This window comes from Silurus meridionalis, chromosome 19 (assembly GCF_014805685.1).
Source record: "Silurus meridionalis isolate SWU-2019-XX chromosome 19, ASM1480568v1, whole genome shotgun sequence".
Taxonomy (NCBI): Eukaryota; Metazoa; Chordata; class Actinopteri; order Siluriformes; family Siluridae; genus Silurus; species Silurus meridionalis.
In genome coordinates this window covers 10,596,307-10,616,535 of record NC_060902.1, presented here as the reverse complement: position 1 = coordinate 10,616,535, position 20,229 = coordinate 10,596,307, and the positions used below count along the sequence as shown (strand labels likewise).

At 38.4% G+C, this 20,229-nt stretch overlaps 1 protein-coding gene and 1 long non-coding RNA gene across 2 annotated transcripts; both read right to left on the bottom strand.

Annotated features, from left to right (window-relative positions):
• Positions 1-240: 240 nt before the first annotated feature.
• LOC124402522 lies at positions 241-2,878 on the bottom strand. Its single transcript, XR_006928740.1, has 2 exons — positions 2,440-2,878; positions 241-1,930 (listed from the first exon to the last, which is right to left on the bottom strand). It is a non-coding gene; the product is annotated as an uncharacterized LOC124402522 (long non-coding RNA).
• Positions 2,879-4,333: 1,455 nt separating this feature from the next.
• On the bottom strand, positions 4,334-19,031 carry adnpa (activity-dependent neuroprotector homeobox a). The gene is made up of 4 exons (XM_046875330.1): positions 18,663-19,031; positions 18,037-18,150; positions 7,429-7,518; positions 4,334-7,315 (listed from the first exon to the last, which is right to left on the bottom strand). The coding sequence occupies exons 2-4, from the start codon at positions 18,142-18,144 to the stop codon at positions 4,667-4,669; spliced, it is 2,847 nt and encodes a 948-aa protein (XP_046731286.1). The 5' UTR covers positions 18,145-18,150; positions 18,663-19,031; the 3' UTR covers positions 4,334-4,666.
• Positions 19,032-20,229: the final 1,198 nt, after the last annotated feature.

Below are 20,229 nucleotides of genomic sequence, written 5' to 3'. Positions count from 1 at the left end.
TTATCAGAGAACATAAATGAAAAACAATAATAACAAAGTGCTAAAGCAAATTACAGATAAAAGCTGTTAAAAAGTATTTTGTCTACCTTCTCCCATCTGTAATTTGCTTCAGCACTTTCTAAACACTTTCTGGGATAAACCACACTCCACCCAGCAACGTAACATTCAGTTTGAAATGCCAAAATTCATGTACCATAATTTCCGGACTATTAAGCACACCTAAATATAATCTGCACCCACTGAATTACATTTGTTTTTATTTAATTATTTAGAACATAAATACACTGCACATAAGCCACACATGCCTACATTGAAACAAATGAACTTTAGTAAAGTAGAGACATAGTACAAATATATACATCACAGTGTATAAAGTATAGTTTAGTTTGGTTTCACCATTCTCCTTTCTCCCACTTCCTGTACAGTGTTCAGGGGACTCCCCAGGCCTGCACTGGCATTTCTGATCCTGATCAGCACCAGCACACCACACCATAGAAGGTGGCTGGGGCCACCACAGAATCAAAAAAGGTCTTTAGTAGCTTTCCCTGCACTCCAAAAGACCTTAGTCTCCTCAGCAGAAAGAATCTGCTTTGTCCTTTCTTGTAAATTGTCTCAGTATTATCTGTCCAGTTTGATGTTTAGATGAACACCCAGGTATTTGTAAAAGTTCACTCTCACAATGTCTGTTCCCTCAATGTTCACTGGTGATAGTGAAGTGTGGCTGTGCCTATGAAAATCCACCACCGGTTCTTTGGAGGCAGCTCCGTTAGCATTAGTCCACAAAGTTTTGGGTCAGTCTGCAGATGGCAGGTTGCTAAGATGAACATAAAGTATGCAGTGTGGACAGTGAAGAGGAACAAAGCCAGGGCCATTCTCTGCAAAGCTCCAGTGTTGAAGACAACCATGTCAGACTCATAGTCACAAGTCCTCACATACTGTGCTCAGTTTGTGCAGTAACCCAATATCCAGGCAGACAGATGATGGTCCATGTACACCAGCTTATCCCTCAGAAGCGCAGGTTAGATGGTGTTAAAAGCACTAGAGAATAAAAAACATGACTCTCACTGTGCTCCCAGCCTTTTCCATTTGGGAAAAAGCCCTTATTAGGAGGAAGTTGACAGTGTCTCCCCCTCTAATGACAGGCTGGTATGCAAACTGAAGTGGATTCATTGATGGGATGAACAGAGGTCGGAGATGAATAGGCACCATCCTCTCCAACGTCTTCATCAGATGCAAGGTCAATGCTACTGGTCTGTAGTCCCCAAAGTCTTTTGAGCATGACATATTTGGTACAGGTACCATACAGGATGTCTTCCACAGCTGGCGCACCTTACCTAGCTTTAGGCTCAGACCAAACATGTGCAACAACATGCCACACAGCTGCTCTGCACAGGTGTTAAGGAGCCTGGAGCTGATGCCGTGTGGGCCTGCAACCTTCCTCACTTGATCTTCCTGAGCTCCATTCCTACCTGGGCTTCTGTAAGGGGCAGTATGTAGTGGTTGGAGTGGGGCTGGTGGGGAATAGGTAGGGGGATATATTAGGTGTGTTGTGAGTAGGCTATGAGCTGATAGCAATGCAGAGAGAGGTGGGGCTGGAGCAGCTTGCTGTGGAAGCAGAGAAGAGGAGTTGCAGCAGGCGAGGGTGGATGGTGCAGAGGTGGGTTGCTGTATCAAATCAGTTAAAGAATCGAATTTAGACCATTCACCCAATTCTGGTCAGTCTAAGAGCTGGGCTCATTATGACCAGTGATGGTTTGCTGCAGCTGATTATCCATCTTCCTCCTGTAGCATGCTTTTTCTTCTTTCTCAGTTCTCTATGGCCAGTTTTCAGCTCTTCCTTGTTACCTGATTTAAAATACCTCTTCTCTTTAAGAGAGACTTTATATCAGGGTTGATCCATGGTTTGTTGTTGAGAAAACACCATACAGCCCTGGTGGGTACAGTATTCAGAAGTTACAGAAGGAGGGGTGCTGAAGTATAAGCCTCCTTGAAGTTGGCATGAAATAAGTCCAGTGTTTTATTGTCACTGGTCTGGCATCAAACATACTGGGTAAATGTGGAGGATGGAGGGGCATGATTAAAATGTCCAGAGATAATGAAATGGGCATTTGGACTGTGTTAACAGTCTGTTAATAACAGAATGCAGGACATCTCATGACGATTCATCGTGTGTGTGTGTGTGTGTGTGTGTGTGTGTGTGTATATATATATATATATATATATATATATATATATATATATATATATATATATATATATATATATATATACGCAGCTATCGCGATAACATGCGAGATTTCCTTGGGCAGATATTACGGCTTTATGCTAGAGGCTAACAGCTTAATATCCTTACAGGAGATGTTTTTTAATAGTGATGTGACCAGGTTTACACCATCTATTATTCACAAATACTGACAGCCCACTTCCTTTTTTTCTTACCGCTCTCCATCGCGCAGTAGTTGAGATTTATCCTGAGCCACGGTTGAACCCGGTGTTAGCTTGGTTAGCCATGACTCCGTAGACAGCATGATGCTACACTTCCGGAATTCCCTTTGATGCCGTCCATCTTTTTGTTAAGAGATCTCACATTCTCCATGACTAGGGTTGGCAACTTCAGCAAAGGAAAATAAGGGACAAACTTATGAGTAAACTGGACCAACCTAATATTTTTGACTGCAACAATGAGAACATTAAGCTCTTTTAAATGCAAGCTATCATTTTTTTAAAGGGGCATTTCATTTTTTTAACAACTCGAACTCGAAACGTGCAATTAAAATTACATGTTTTGATAAACTCACGTCATTGTATATAAACACGGCAACTGATTAAATGTAGACATGTATGTGAAAGTTACAGTAAATATAGAAATGTATGTTTTTTGTTTCACATTTTTATGAACAATGAAAAAAACTGCAAAATTTTAACAGATTAAAGTGCAAAAAAATTTATTTTAACTTTTTCTTTCTTTGCTTCTCAGAGCTCACTAATTTTTCCATGGGTAAACAACTTCTCACTTCTTGCAGCAGCAAGCATTTGTTTATCATGAAGTACAGTTTTGTAAAATTCATAACATGGTTTTATAGTTCCTGGTGATAAGCAGTTCGCATTTCGTGAGTTCAACAGAGCATTTCTGTAGACGTTTTGTTCTTTCCTTTTTCTCAAGTGGGACTAGTTGCCATCCTAAAATACTCGCTGCCGCGCTGTCAGCTTAGATAGCAATCAGGTAAAGTAGCAACACCCAGTGACACACACACACAGAGTTCTTGTACCTATATAAGTTCACGCTTTAATTCAGCAACTGTACATAGCGCTACCTTGCACAGACATTCGCATATTAAGCCTATATACACTTATCTACGTGTAGATTATATGAGACAAGCTCCGTCCCACAGGGGTTTAATACGGAACGCTGCTTTTATGTCTAAAATACGGAAGGTTGTCAACTCTATACATAACGAAGAACGGGAGAATTGGTCTGTAACATCTCCCCCTCTTCTCATTCTTAGCTCGAGGGGAATTTACGTTTTTTCCTGGAATAGCACCGGTGTGTTGCGGCATGCTAACAGCTGATCCCTTAGTCTAAACTTTAAGACCGCGGCTGTGAAAAAACTAATGTATAAACTATTATAAACTAATTTATATATATATATATATATATATATATATATATATATATATATATATATATATATATATAAAATAAACTAATGTGAGGAACCAGCGTGCAGTCTCTCCTGTCAAAACAAACAGCATGTGGTGTCAGTGATTCGCCTCTAGAGACCGCTCTCCTACTGTACAATGATAGTGGAGAACCTTCTCAGCCGCTCCAGTGCAGACGCAACCTGGAAAAATTATCGGTATGGATTTGTGCTATAGGTACAGCAATCACTATTGGTGACGAATAATCAGCAAAACTGTTGAATGGGTCGACCTCTACTACAAAGCATGAAAAATTTCCAAGGACGGTGGCATGGTACATATTTTAAAGACAATCTATATGTTTAAGATATGGAAAATATAACTAAATAAACACTGATTAAACAATTTACCTTTATTGTGACCCAGAAAAAATATCCTGGCGATCAGAAAAACACTGAACTGAAATAACTTTTTTTTTTTTTTTTTAACAATATTATAAAACCTGTTATAAATGGCATGATTTAATAATGTAAGACAGTGTTAAAGCTACAGGATCTACTGAAATATCGAGCATCGGATAACTAAAAACTAAAAGTTCAAAAGTATTAAAATGATATCCACCGACCATTTAGGACAGTAAAGGCCATGACCTTTTTTTAGGGCAGAAAAAATATAATATTCAAGCACTATATAGTAAATTACAATGTTAATTTTATTTTTATCAGAGAAAAACAAGAATTCCTACACTTTGAAACAATTCAATCAGCTGTGTGAGTAAATACACAAAAATAAAAATCATAATAGGACATATGGGTGAAGAAATATGTTTCAGTATGCTATGTCTTCTTGCTTGTTCCCAAAAGGAATGCTGGGAGTAAAATGTTTCCTTACTGTACCCTATGTACCACTGGTTTAAAAAAAAAAAAAAAAAAATCATTTTTATTTGTCATAATTTAAGGTTCTGGGGCAAATACAAGATTGAAAGACATTTGCCTTGAGAATTAGGAGACTTGGACCAAAACTTGGATCATCTGCCTAGCAAACCCATTTCTTTACCCTTCTCTTCAAATCGTCCTGCTGGTCTATAAATGCTTTCATTTGGGGACATGCCCCCTGACCATGTTGAATCTTCAGTTCTGGAACCAGACACACAACCATCTAGACTCTTTGCCCCTTCCTTAGTAAAATCTGTACTAGCCACCCTCCCACCTCTCTTATGCAAGAACCTCTCCTGACTCACAGTCTCTTTTGTCCAAGTCTGAAGCACTGTAGGAAATGTAGATGTAGTTTTCAATGTTCTATTATCCAGGGACACCTCCTTTGGCTCAGATTCTCTAAAAAAGTCACTGGGTTTTGAAGACCGAGGACTTGGCTTGAAGGCACAGTTGCTTTGAGTATGTTTTGCAGGATTTAGGGCCTCTGTCACATGGGTGATAGTGCTCCTTTCATTAGAGAAATCAAAAGAAGCCTTCATCCTCTTTTGTGTAGTTCTTGAAATTCCACATTTCTTCTCATCATTTACTGTGAACAACCACTCACAATCAAAGTTAATTTCATGATTGAGTTGGCTCACTGCTTGCATGTTAAAGCCAAGTAAAACTAATGGCTTACGAGTCACAAAGTCCAATTCACATGACCTCCTTTGATTGGCAAAGTGACTTATGACGTCAGACTTCCACAGCCACAGGTTTGCTGCAAGTTTTTCAACCTCTCGTTGGGATGGATATGGCTGCTGGTTGAAATAGGCAGTCAAGAAAGCCTTACGTGCATCATAAGATTTGTCTGAGTAACCTCTGGGGTCCAAGACGAGAACAGGGTCTGCTTCCTTTTCCACAAATATTGTGGGATAGTTCCTACTTTGAGAAACAATTTTTTTCTTCTTAGGATCACATGTATCTGCTGCAACAAGATCTCGCTTAAGAGCTGAAATACAATTCTTGTTGTAAACCTTTGGAGCTTGTCCAACCCCTCGGCAGTGTATAAGATGAAGCGTGATTGTGGAAGCTGTCATGTTACTCGTGTATACACCCAAGCAATGGATACACTTGTAAGTGAGCTTTTTCTCAACTGGATGAAGAGTCTGAAGCACCTGATGCCGATCTCTGAGATGTTGTGCAAGTGTTTCAGAAATGGAACCCTTTAGAATTGTAAAGCAGATTGGACACAGTGTCTTACCAATTTCTGTGTTCTGGGGTACTACATTTTGATGTGCATTCCATATCAGTGATTCGCTAGATCTTGGCCCCTTTGCTTTTATTATTGTAGACCTGGATTCAACATTGTTTGGTGTTTGCACAGATGTCAATGATGAGTTGGATACTTCCTTCATGTTATATGTGGTCACTATAAGTTGCACATTCTTTGGACTGCCTTGTTGAAGAGTCAGATCAAATGTCACAGGAGAGTCAATAGGAAGATGCCCTGGTTCATTTGGATGCATCTGCCTCTTGTGCTCTACCATTTTCTCAACCTCATAAAATGTGGAATGACACTGTGGGCACGTCAGTCCATGTATTAGCATGTGGTTGAGCAGAGTTTCACTTGGCAGGTAGCGATTACAATAAAGACACTTGCTTGTGAAATTGTGTATCTTCATAATGTACTTAGCCATAGCATGCACCCTTTCAACCTGATGTACCTTTTCAATGTGAACGTTGTATGCACTCTCAGAGAATAATTCGTTGCAGATTGTGCAGAGCTTCCACTTCTGTGTTGGTGAGTTGTTCGGTGCATTAGCTGAACCTTTCTTGGCCTGTAATGAGGTGAAACTGGCAGTAGCAGCATGCACTGAAGAGAGGGGTAGCGACTTCACTGAAGGGAAGATGGAGGCATTACCATGTGATGATGTGACCCAGCTACCTAGCTGTTTTCCTGTATGTAACTGGGCAGCTGTGCTGGACAAAAGAGCTTTGTCAGGTAGTGTAATGCACAGTGGCTGGCCAGAGCGTCCTGTCACACCTGGTTTGTGATGGTTACCAAAAGGCAGTCGCATTCCTTTAGGCATATTAAAGCAATTAACTGGCTGGACCATGTGTGAAGGTATACCAGGTGCGAATGGAGTACTCCTCTGAATTGTGCTGGCCTGAGGACAAGCTACTAGAACAGTTGTATGGCCAATCATAGCAGTTACTTGATAGCCAATATGTTCATGAAACTCAATAACATGCTGAACCAGTGCCTCATAGGAACGTGGGACAAAGAGGCAGCTCTTACAGTGAAAGGAGCTATTTATAGTGGCTTCCTCACTGTTTTCTTGCTTCTCTGAGTTTTTGACTATGTAAGGTGTAGTCACATGCTGGAAGTGTTCCCTATAAATGTGCCTGCGCACTATATTGTACAATCTGTCCCGATAGTTGCATTTCTTGCAGTAATACATTGATAGCTCCTTTCTGTCAGTCGACAAAGGCTTGTCCATCCGTAAACTGTCCTTACTACCCACCACGGCTCCAAGTTGACTGGCAATGCCCTGTCGCGCAATGTTATAAGGCATGTGGAAAAGCTTAACATGAGTCTCCAAAGTCCGTTTGTTACCACTGTACATGCAATAGGAGCAGTTAAGCAGGATGCGGTTCTCAAAGTCATCTCTGTGAACATTCCGAAAGTGATTCTTGTAGGCTGAGAAGTATTTGGAAGCAAAAGGACAATCTGAGCAGCAAAATTGCTTGGTTCTGTAGTCCTAGAAAACAATAGAACAAAATTAACAGGAAAAACAAACATATTGAGCAATGCAACTCAACAGTTTGTATACATATAACCAAAATCCTAAAACTAACATTTAAAATTTCTTACCTGTGACTTTGTCCAGGATGGATCCCATACACATACATCAAGGTAAAAATGTTTCATATAAAACTCATCAGGACTAAACTCTTTGTAATCCTGAACAAGAAAGAAAAAGAAAACTGTCAGAACAGTGCAGAAGCAATGTTTATAAAAATGTTTTAAATCAGGTCAACCAAAAGTGGATTTTACCAACACCGATTAGTTTGGATCGTATGTCAATAACCAATTAATCAACCGACAGTTTTGGATACACGCCATGTAAATTAGTACTGAAATTTATTACAAAAATAATATATTTTAAAACAACTGAATCATGAAAATGTGCTGAAGGAAATACAAATTAATCTATTGATTAATAAATATCATTATTATATAATAAATATTATATAGCACACTCCAAGCTGCATGTCATCTCAAGTGTTAAAACAAACAGCTGGTGGCATCAGTGATTCACATCTAGAGGCCGCTCTTGTAATAACAGTGGACCGGAAACCGGAAAAACCATTGGTATGTACTCTGAACAAAATTATAAACGCAACACTTTTGTTTTTACCCCCCTTTTTCATGAGCTGAACCCAAAGATCTAAGACTATTTCTAGGTACACAAAAGGCCTATTTCTCTCAAATATTGTTCACAAAATCTGTTGCCAAGATAATCCATCCACCTCACAGGTGTGGCATATCAAGATGCTGATTAGACAGCATGATTATTGCACAGGTGTGCCTTAGGCTGGCCACACTAAAATGTGCAGTTTTATCACACAGCACAAAGCCACAGATGTCGCAGGTTTTGAGGGAGCGTGCGATCAGCATGCTGACTGCAGGAATGTCCACCAGAGCTGTTGCCTCTGAATTGAATGTTCATTTCTAAGCCGTCATAAGCCGTCTCCAAAGGCGTTTCAGAGAATTTAGCAGTACACCCAACCGGCCTCACAACCGCAGACCACGTGTAAATCACACCAACCCAGGACCTCCACATCCAGCATCTTCACCTCCAAGATTGTCCGAGATCAGACACCCAGACACCTGCTGCTCAAACTGGTCTCAGGGAAGCTCATCTGCATGCTCGTCATCCTTATCAGGGTCTTGACCTGACTGAAGTTTGTGGTCGTAACCGACTAGAGTGGGCAAATGCTCACATACAATGCATCTGGCACTTCGGAGAGGTGTTCTCTTTACGGATAAATCCCAGTTTTCACTGTACAGGGCAAAATGCGTGAGGCAAATGGTTGTCGCACCAAATACTGACTGGTTTTCTGAAAAAAAGCTAAGCACAGTGATGCATACTAAAAGTTTGCCATGGTTGGAAGGAGTAAATTATATCAACTACTATATGCTTCTTGGTAGCTCCAACCACACTTTTCTGACTTAATAATAAGGTGTTTACAGTCTCATAACTGTTTTTAATTTTGTGAATTGAGTTTATTCCTACACTTTTAGGAATACTCTAGTGACTGTGTGTGACATTCCCAGGAGATCAGCAGATTATACCAGCACCTCAGGTTTGATTATTGAGATTACATTTTCTCCCAGCCTAATGTTAACAGTAAGCTCCTGACCGTAGTCTCAAAGATGTTTTGCCCTGAACTTCTGCCTGACTGGAAAAACTGTACAAATGAGCAGGTTTAAAGGTTCCCAGTGGATGCTGAGCATATATAACATTAAAAGACTATTATACATCAGTGAAAAAAAAAATATATGGACTGCAGTGTAATTAAAATAAATTTAAACTTGACAGGGGGCACACAGCTACAGGTAGGCCTCGATGGGCCTGGGCCCACCAACCTGGCAAAGGTTGCCTAATCATAAATGAGTGAATTCTGTTGCAATAATCACAATACTATATTAATCTCTACAATAATCAGATTGTGAGCAGCCCCTTGCTGCTTAAATACAGCAGAGATTGCTCTGACTACAGATATCACTAGATGCCCTAAAACATGCCTTTATCCATATTATGGATTTCCAGGGACTCCATAAGATATTACTAGTATGAGTCCATTTTGGACTTTCTGCACAAGAGCACCCTCATTTATGAGTATGGATAAAACGTCCCAGGCATATTCTATGCTTATGCACTGATAGACGCATAGGTGTTGTGTCGCATCTGTCAGAAAAACTGTATAATCCTCCTCATGTGGAAATTGTATAATTTAATAAAGTGCTATTGTGTAAACTGTTTGTTTGATAACTTCTGGACAGGATGACTTGATCTGGTCTGTTGTGACTCGCGAGCATCAGGTTGCACGATCACTTCACTCACAACATAGTGACGGATTTAATTAAAACGGTACGAACAAACACTAAATCTAAAAACGGCAAATAATAGCAGCAGTAAATGATTACAGTTTTAGTCACCGTTGTGGTTTTAAGTGAACGCTTATGCATTTATACACCAATGCATATTTTTTCCTTTTTTATCAAGCCTGTAACTTTGTGTTTCTCCGTTCCATTCTCTTTTTATGGCATTTGTCTACTACAACAGTAAACAAACGTTTTTAAACGTGATTTACTGCGGCTTTTAACTGCTTGTTTTCAATATTGAATTGAATGACTATATAATTTAATTATACCAAATCAAATGAATTATATTCTAGATGCTTATATCTGCACAACTGAACAAAATGTTTTTTCAATTGTCAAAAAAAGACAATGTTACATATTTTATATTGATTTTTTTAAAGCATGTAAAAAAAAAAAAAAAAAAACGCATTTAAGTATGCAGGGTAAAGCACTGTAAATCAACATTTGTATTGTTTTTAATGATAATTGAAAACAGTTATCTGTTGTAGTAGACAAATGCTATAAAAAGAACAGAACGGAAAAACGCCTCAAGCATTGGTGTACAATTGCATACGCATTATCTGAAAACCACAACAGTGACTAAAAATGTGATTGTTTACTGCTGCTGTTATTTGCCGCTTTTAGATTTAGTGTTTTTTGGCACAGTTCTAATAGAATCACTATGTTGCAAGTGAGGTGTTTGCTAAACTTAATACTCACGAGTCACAACAGAACAGATCCAGTGTGACTGTACATAAGTTACAGTTTCCACAATACTTTTGTGCACACCTGTGCTTTCTGTTATTTCGCAAGTGGCTGTTTTATCTTGCAGTCACGTTAACCCGTAACTTAAGCAGCCCAACTATAAAGATAAAGGCATTCATTGACAAAATTCGTTATCGATTATTATCATTATTTTATTGATAAGTTGTTGCAGCCCTATCTTTTAATCTTGATCTTGTAATAGAGCAGTTAGAATTTGGTGCTTTTCTCTCATACTGACCACTGCATGTTCAACATGACAACATGGCAAAGAACTCTCTGCGCTCCACAAAGATGGCCTAGACTACAAGATGACCGGTAACACTTTAAAACTGAGTTACAGTACAGTGGCCAGGGTCATATAGAGGTTTTCCAAAGCGGGTTCCACTCAGAACAGACCCTGGAAAGGGTCGTTCAAAGAAGTTGAGTCATTGTGCTGTGAGTCAGGTGTTGCATTGCTTTAGAGGTTCCATAAGGTGAGGGTCCTTATCAGTGCTCAGACCATATGTTGCACACTGTAACAAGTCGGTTTGCATGGCCCTCGTCCCAGAAGAAAGCCTCTTTTGAAGCTGACTCACAAGAAAACCTGCCCTCCCTTCAGAAACTGGGACGAATGGCAGTTTTCCAACATAATAACGATCCCAAACCCATTGCCAAGATGACAACTGCCTTGCTGAAGGTGATTGAGTGACCAGGTATGTCTCCAGACCTGAACCCTATTGAGCGCCTGTGGGGATTCCTCATGCAGAAGGTGGAGAAGCACCAGGTGTCTAGCATCCAGTAGTCGGTGATGTCATTATGGAGGAGTGGAAGCAACAACAACCCAGCAACAACCTGTGCAGCTCTGGTGAATTCCATGCCCAGGATGATTAAGGCAGTGCTGGATAACAGTGGTGCTCACAAAATATTGCCACTTTGAACACAGTTTTGACATGTTCACTTAGGGTGTATTCACTTTTGTTGCAAGTTATTTTGACAATAATGAGTGTATGATAAATTGGTTGCTGAAATAGGAAAACAAAATTTCTTGTCTTTTTTTTATTAAACACAGATAATTATCATTGACATTTGTAAACAACAGTTTACTTTTTTAATACAACTACTTATTCTTTCGGCTGCTCCCATTAGGGGTCGCCACAGTGGATCATTTGTCTTCACACTACTCTGTCCTCTACAGCTGCCTCTTTCAAACCAACTACCTGCATGTCTTCCTTCACCACATCCATGAACCTCCTCCTTGGTCTTCCTCTTTTCCTCCTTCCTGGTGGCTCTATCCTCAGCATTCTCCTACCCATGTACCCTATGTCCCTAGTCTGCACATGTCCAAACCATCTCAATCAGGCCTCTCTCTCTTTGTCCCCAAAATGTCCTGCATGCATGGTCGCACTTATAAACTCGTTTCTAATCCTGTCCATCCTAGTCACTCCCAATGAACATATCTTCAACTCTGCCACCTCCAGCTCCACCTCCTGTCTTTTAATCAATGCCACTGTCTCTAATCCATACATCGCAGGTCTCACCACAGCTCTATAAACGATGTTTCACTCTTGCAGATACCCTTCTATCACAAATCACCCATGTACCTGAACTCCTCCACCTTCTCCAGCTCTTCTCCCTGCAACTGCACCACTCCACTGCCCTCCCTCTCATTCACACTCATGTACTCTGTCCTACTCCTACTGACTTTCATTCCCCTTCTTTCCAGCGTGTACCTCCACCTCTCCAGGCTTTTCTCAATCAGAATCACATTTCTATCAGTATGTCATTTGCTCCAACCGACTTTCCACTCTTTATCCTCTTAATTGCTGCTCTCACTTCCTCCTTACTAATCCTATCCACTTCCTGCTTCACCATCTTCACACCATCCCACCTTCTCTCTCTCTCTCTCTCTCTCTCTCTCTCTCTCTCTTTTCTGCATTCATCAGCTGCTCAAAATTCTCCTTCCATCTTCTCAACACACTCTCCTTTATTTCTCTAACTTCCACATATCCTTCTCAGCTCAGTCCCTCTGTCTGGCCAATCGGTACAAATCCTTTTTTCCTTCCCTAGTGTCCAACTTCTTATACGGTTTACATTTAAAAAACAATTTTAGATAAATATATATAAAAATCTTATTATGCCATAAACATTTTATTATATTGATTAAATTGATACAAATTAAATTGATTCAATAGTTTGCATTTGTAAGATTACCCCGACTTTGGATAATATAGATATGTAAAATATAATGTTTTACATTTAATATTTAATTTTCTAAAGATATGTTTTACTCAACTGTTCTATTTATTACTTTAAAAAATGTCTTCATTCATTCCCCCTTCATTTATTCACTCCCTGGATAAGTGGAATTGTCAGGATTTTTACTTTAGTTTTTTTTATATATGGCATTGTTGTGTGTATAAGTTTATTAATACAGTGGAACCCGGTTATCTCGCCCTCGGTTACCTCGACAACTCTCAACGTTTTTGAAGTGGAACTGCCAAATTCTCGCTTTTTCTAAGCATTTTTTATCGGTTATGTCGACTTTTTTTTATGTCACCGAACCCTAATATCTCGAACACAAGGGGGGAAAAATTTGCCATTTAACGTCGGTTATCTCGGTGCAGCCGCAGAAGAACTCATGAAGTGGCGGAAAAATCAAGTCTTACAGCTGCTACAGGTGTTGTATTGTATACTGGTGAATCTCTGCTGTTAGTTAGTGCACATATGCCTTTTGTTGTTAAATGTTATGCGATGAACGGGAGGCGAAAGCCGCGCTTGGCGGCGCGGAACGTGGGATGAGCAGCAAAATCATAGAATGAACACCGGCAGGATCGGGGGGGAATCCGCGATGCGCTTTGGGAAGAAAAGAGCAGCCGTTGAGAGAGTGCGGTGGGAAGGCACGTGCGGGATACACATGAGCGATAACAACGACCGCCGTGAACCAACATATACCAACAATAACGGACGGTGAGAGTGTGGAAGTTTAAATAGGAGCTGGTGATGATGATAAACGAGCACCATATGTGCGCGATTGAAGCCGGGAGCTTCAGAGAAAGCGGCCGAGAAAGCACCTGCTACGCTCAAGGGGGCCGAAGGGGGCGTGGCAGGTGGATTCCTGACAGATAAACATGTACTGTATGTATTTTTATAGCATGCCTTCATCAAACAAATCGCGGCAACGCTGTTGTGTAAAAAACCCTTCAAAAACACGTGCATGCACATTCTCATTTATTAACACACATCATGTACATAAAGAAATTTCAAGCACGTTAATATATTGCCACCATTTTGATTTTCGTTTATCTCGATCATCGGTTACCTCGATGCTTTTTGGCGACCCCCTAGGATATCGACATAACCGGGTTCCACTGTAATAACGAGAATTAAAAAAAATTATGAAATAAAAATGCACTTAAAAGTGTGTGGCGGAGACTAAAACTAGCGATCAGCCACTTATGTTCCTGAGGGAACTGCTTAATCAGTGCTTTCTAGATCTTTTTGTTACATGTAACAATTGTATACTGAAGTATAATTAAACATTTTATAAATGTCAAATGCTTTTAAAGACAATTAAAATAAGATTATGCAACGGGTCAATATTTGCAGTGTTGAACTCTGCAATTCACAATTTACACAACATGCTGTCAATCCACTTCTGGGCCAGATTTTTGCATAATCAGTGCTTGCAGTTTGTCACAATCTTTGTTTGCCCACCTGCCTCCTGAGGATTGACAAGAAGTTATCAGTGGGATTAATGTCTGGGGAGTTTCCTTGCCATGGACCCAAAATTCAGTTGTTTTGTTTCACTTGCCTTATGGCAAGGTGCTCCATCGTGCTGAAAAAAGCATTGTCCGTCAACAATCTGTTCTTGGGTGGTTGGGAGAAGTTGCTCTTGGAGGATGGTTTTGTTTTTTATTCATGGCTGTGTTCTTAGGCAAAATTGTGAGTGAGCCCACTACCTTGGCTGAAAAGCAACCCCACACATGAATGGTCTCAGGATGCTTTACTATTGGCATGACAGGACTGATGGTAGCGCTCACCTTTTCTTCTCTGGACAAGCTTTATATCAGATGCCCCAAAAAATCGGAAAGGGGATGAGAAAATGTCTTCAACCCAGTCCAAGCAGTCAAATCCCTGTCCCTTTTGCAGAATATCAGTCTGTCCCTGAGATTTTTTCTTGGTGAGAAGTGGCTTCTTTGCGACCATTCTAGCGACCAAGCCATCCGTATTATCAGTCATCGATTATCAGAAAATATCGCATGAATAAATGAATGAAGGAGTGAATGAATGAAAGAATGGAAGGAATTTGTTAAACTATGCTTAAATAAATAGAACAGTTAAAGTAGAACAAATCTTTAGAAAATAAAATATTAAATGTAAAAACACACACATATACCCAAATAGAATTTGGGGAAAATAGAAAGTAAAAATTACCCAAATCTAAATAATGTAAACTATTTCATTAAAAAAAAAAAAAATTATTGTGCCAATTACACAATTTAACCAATATAATAAAGGTTATTTGATTATTTTTATTTATTCTATATATATATATATATATATATAATAAAATACAATTTAAACTGGGACTCACAGATGAAAATGACCTGCCTCACTTTAAATGTTAACAGCTTCTGAAAAAAGTGAGCTACATACACAATTTAAATATCTTTAGAAAAAAGACAATGTGGGCTTTACTATTCATCATTCAAAGTTAATATTGCTCAAAAAGTTAAAAGTTATAGATAAAGTGCCATTAATATACATTTCCTGCATTGTAAATTTTTTTTGTTTTATATATAAATACATGAAATCAGTCCTGGAGCAATACAGAAAAGTACTGGGTTAAAAGCCACATGTCTCCTGAGTTTATATTTCAAATTTTATTAAGATTTTCATGACAAATGAGATTCCTACAAACATTTATCTGAGATTATGTCTGATCCTTTTCTCCCTCCCACTGTTTGAGAGTCACCTGCTAGACTAAGTGGCCATTCATACTCTATTCATACAGTCTACATTCAAATTAATTGCTGACCCTTCAGGCTATTATTATACCTGTTTGGCTATTGATATTGATTTGGCATTCATATTGGTGGCCAGACAAGCTCAGATGCAGATCCTCATGAAGATCACCAGGTCACTGTGGTCACTCCGCCCTCAACAGTATTTTCCTCATTGCCGCTTCATGCGATCTCCAATAAAACCTTTTTTGGCTGACCATTTTTTTATTTGCATTTCTTTCTTTTTTGCAAACAAAGCCCAGTTAGCACGAGCTGGAAACAGCTGTGTGTGCAGAAGAGATAGCTGAATCCACTTCCAGCCAGGTGTGTCACAGTACACGTGGTCCTCTCTTTGACCACTAAGAGCTTCTAAAGAATAATAAAACTAAGATCCCGCCCACATTTGGAATAAAAAAACCTTCCATATATCGTTAGAATCCTGCACTCATTGGCTACATTTTCCATCAATCATGTTTCCATAATGCTACTGGCTGGAAATTATAGGTGGGGCATAACAAACATCACCACCACACCTGCAGAGAGAATGGATGCTTAGGCTCAAGATTCCACCTGCCTTTGACTTTTTTTAGTGGGTGGTCTCATTTGTTTTGTAACACTATATTCTACCAGCCATATTTGTTTTTGTTTTTTTACCTGCAAAATATAGTTTTTTATGTGAACGTTATTCCGAAACAATACAACAATTACACAAACAATACAAATAGTACAAGTAGTACTACAACTACCGAAGCACTAAATCGTAAACAAATAATAACCATCTAAAATACAACACTATTGTTTTGTTGGATCAAAAATGCTTTACAGCATAATGTTCACTGGACCCTTTTGAAATAAACCGAGATTTGCAGCAATGCGTTTGTGACTCATTATAACAATCATATTGTGAGAACTGCATTTTTTTATGCATGTTAGTTTGTAGTACTTACACAGTTTCAGCAAATACATTTGTTATACATTTTCCAATGAAAAACACTGATCTAAAATCGATGCATGAGGCTTACACCTTTGGAATGATTATATAGTTTGTCCTGGTTACTCTTTTCATTTAAACTATTGTTAAAGATTTACACCTGCGAACAATGGGATTTCACACGCGTTGGCATGACGCTGAAGGCTAAGGGGTTCCAAGCAGGCATTTTATTTTAAATTGTTAAAAAAAAAAAGTAAAATGTTGTTCACAAATGTTAATATTAATAAACTGCATTAATAAAAAACCAACAAGCCGTTTTATGTTTTGAATTTCTTCCCCCTAACTCTACCAAAATTGAACTGAACCATGACTTAAAAACTGAGGTACGTACAGCATCGTGAATTTTGTGTACTGTAAAGCAAACAGTATAAGACATCAGGAAAGACAACTGTTCTCGCTTGATTTGCAGCACACAGTGCACAGTGAATCTCTGACAGCAAATTTTGCCATAAGATTTTGGCTGATATACTGCCATTAATGAATCCTATATATATATAGGTATATATATATATATAAAAAATACCCTGCGGAGTGCAATAAAATCATTAAACACACATCTAGCCATGGATCATCATGGATACGATCAATTACCAGAATTAAGAAGTTACATATTTTGACCGATCCCTCACCCAGAGCAATTTGCAATTATTTCATCTCAGCAGTGGTGTTATAAGGGTCTTGCATGAGAGCCAGCAGTGAGGTAATGGAGGTGTTGAGATTTGAACTCAACCCTTCAAGCTAAAGTTTAAAACTAACTGTGTAAGCAGATGTGCTGTTTCTATACTATTAATATTTAAAGTGTTGGTGGTAACTCTTTGTATCATTGTTTTATTTTCAAGTTTTTCTCTCCAGTTCAACAGATTAAATTTGTGCCTTTGTCAAAATCATCATATTTACCGTATCAGTTAAATGATATGCAAAGTGACATTTAATTCAGCATGCAATTTGCTATTGACCTCAGTAAAGGCCATTTCACTCAGTAAGGTCATTATAAAAAGGTTACAATCGCTGTCTCACACTGTTTGTGACTGTATGTTACAACAGTTTAAATGAGAGACAGCACATTCATTTAGAACTGGGATTAAAATGACTGGAACTACATTTTCCAGCCAATCAGAACCTAGTATTCAATGGAGGAATATATCTAACTTACATATCTTACATAATTATACTTCTTCATAGACAATTAAAAATTTGCATCCTATGAACAATGCAATGTAGAAATAATACATCGAGCAGAAATCGCATCATAACAATTGATGCATTACAATGTGTATTTTTCAACATACTGCCAGGCAACTTTGGTGATGCATAAATAAACTATGGTGAATGTCCAACTATTAAGTAAATATGGTCTGCAGTCACTTTTCATTCATGTGTTTAACAACACTTTTTCTACCTCCTGATAGAGTGAGATGCTTCTTGATGTAAGCATCTTGTGATATTGTGAAAAGATAAACGATCTTAGATTGACCCATTTTAATCATTTTAAACCAGGTTAGATTACTAATCTAATCTAACTTCTGTGTCTTCCACAAAGTCACAATCTAAACTGCATAAAACCTGATCGATTCGTGTGTTTTATTTACTAACCTCTATATGTTCCTTGCAGTAGTCCAAACCAATATCACTTAACAACCTCTTGACCCTTTTCCGAGCTTTTCTCAGGCGTGTAAGATTGTTTACCGGAAGCTGAAACATTTTTTCCTGGAGCAAAGACAATGAAAAAAATCATATACATTTTTCATTAACAAAAGAATGTCGCAAAGCAAACAATAGCTTTAGTTATTTAAACATCGCTGACAGATTATGATAATCGAATGCTAATATGCATGCAAAATAAATCCTGCAGCTATTTCAACATTAAATCCTGTAATAAAATCGCTCTTTACACCGAATAATATAAGTGGCTTAAATGAAATCATTTCTTTTCACCGCACTGGTAAGAATGTATGAATGTATTCTTGCCGCCAGCCAGCTCGTGTTGAGGCAGTAAGCTCAGCTTTTCAGCAGCGGGCCTCGGATAAATTGGCTCCCAAAAATATCACCGGCTAGCAGATAATACAAAATGTGCCATTTTTTGAGAATGCTGGAATCAGATCACCTACTATTAGCAAGCTAAAGAATGGCAAACGCTGCGACAGTTCGCTGTACATTGTTAGGTAGTTTATTAGCACGCTAATATAAAGCGTTGATGGAGGTATTATCTAGAAAAGTACCTTATATTTTCCTCCTGCTGCCTCGAACTTTTTGTTTGGTGCTGAATGAATGAATCCGGGCGATTAGAGAGAAATGAAAACACTACTCCTTCATTTCGATGTTGCTGCTGGATCTTTTTAACTTTATCTTGGGGATCCATAGGTTTCCATAATCATCTACATTTGCGATGGTCTTTAGTAGCCCATTGATCTCTCTGCTTATCTGATCATCAAGTAGGTCTTTTAAAGAAACTAACAAACAAAAACAATATCATTGAAATCAATAGCAGACCGAAATCCGGAATAGCAAGGGTTTTTTTTCCATCTAGATCATTTCAGACACTAACCAAGCCTGTTCAAGATGGCGGACTGATTCAGCGGAAGTGACATTTTTTGTGTAAGGACCATAAATAAATAAATAAAGCTGCTTCCTCGGTGCTGGTTTTTAACACGCGTTTCAGTCAGGGGCGGAAGGACAACTAAAATGGGCGGAGTGAGAACATGTGCATTATATATATACATATATATATACACGTACGTATACAACCTCAAATGAACAACAGCATATGATATTACATTTGGGCCATTCCACCTTATTGTAACTCTTCCAAAATAAACTTCTTCTTAAATATTTTTTCAACACTGAATCTAATAACACACATTTTTAACTATTCAAAATTAGGTTTTGGTCAGTCTCAGGTAACTTATTTAAAATTATATAGGGTTTCTAAATGAGGACGGACGCTTTTTCCTCAGTCCTGTTACCAAAACTTGAGGGTTTTAAAAAGCATGGTTAAAAGCATCTCAACTAATTCCTTAGCTTTTTCCTAATAAATTGTTTATTTTAAAAAATGGTTGGTTAAATTATTAATATTTTTAATTAACAATCACTACATGTGCACACAATGTGTATTTCTTTCAAAAATGCAATGACATTGACTCTTTGACTCTTTAAAAAAACCTATTCCTTAAGTTCATTCATTTCTTTTGAGAATGTAAGCAATTCAGTAATAGAAAAATAACACTGGTTTAACAGGAATGTGTCTTTGTATGTGTGTGTGTGTGTGTGTGTGTGTGTGTGTGTGTAATAGAAAGAGATTTTTGTGTTACAGGGATGTGTTTTTTGTTCTAAGTAGTGAAGAAGATGGAAAAAAAGAAAAATATAATAGAAGCAGTCAGAGGAAGGGAAAGAGAGGGTGGTGGCGTGTCTTGATCCTTTCCTCTGCAACATGACATTAGTTGGTGTTTCTGGTTCCTGCATAGTATATCTTTTAACATAAGGTAAAATAGACAAAATTCTTTAATATATGAAGTCCTCGAATTGCAAAAAAAAAAAAAAAAACATATATAAGTGTTTTAGCTATAATCACATTCAATTCATGAACACAAACTTGTCTGTACTTTTCTAAAAAGCCCGCTCTATTTTGGCCCAGACTTCTTTTTCAATTTCTATGTGCCAACCTGTGACTGGCCTTGTGGGTGAGATAAAACACACTATGTCCTCAAAAAAGTATCAAAGGATGTCTTCACGGGCTGGCCAGTGTTGATTTCAATCTTTTGCATACAATGGACCTCATGTGTTTCCGTT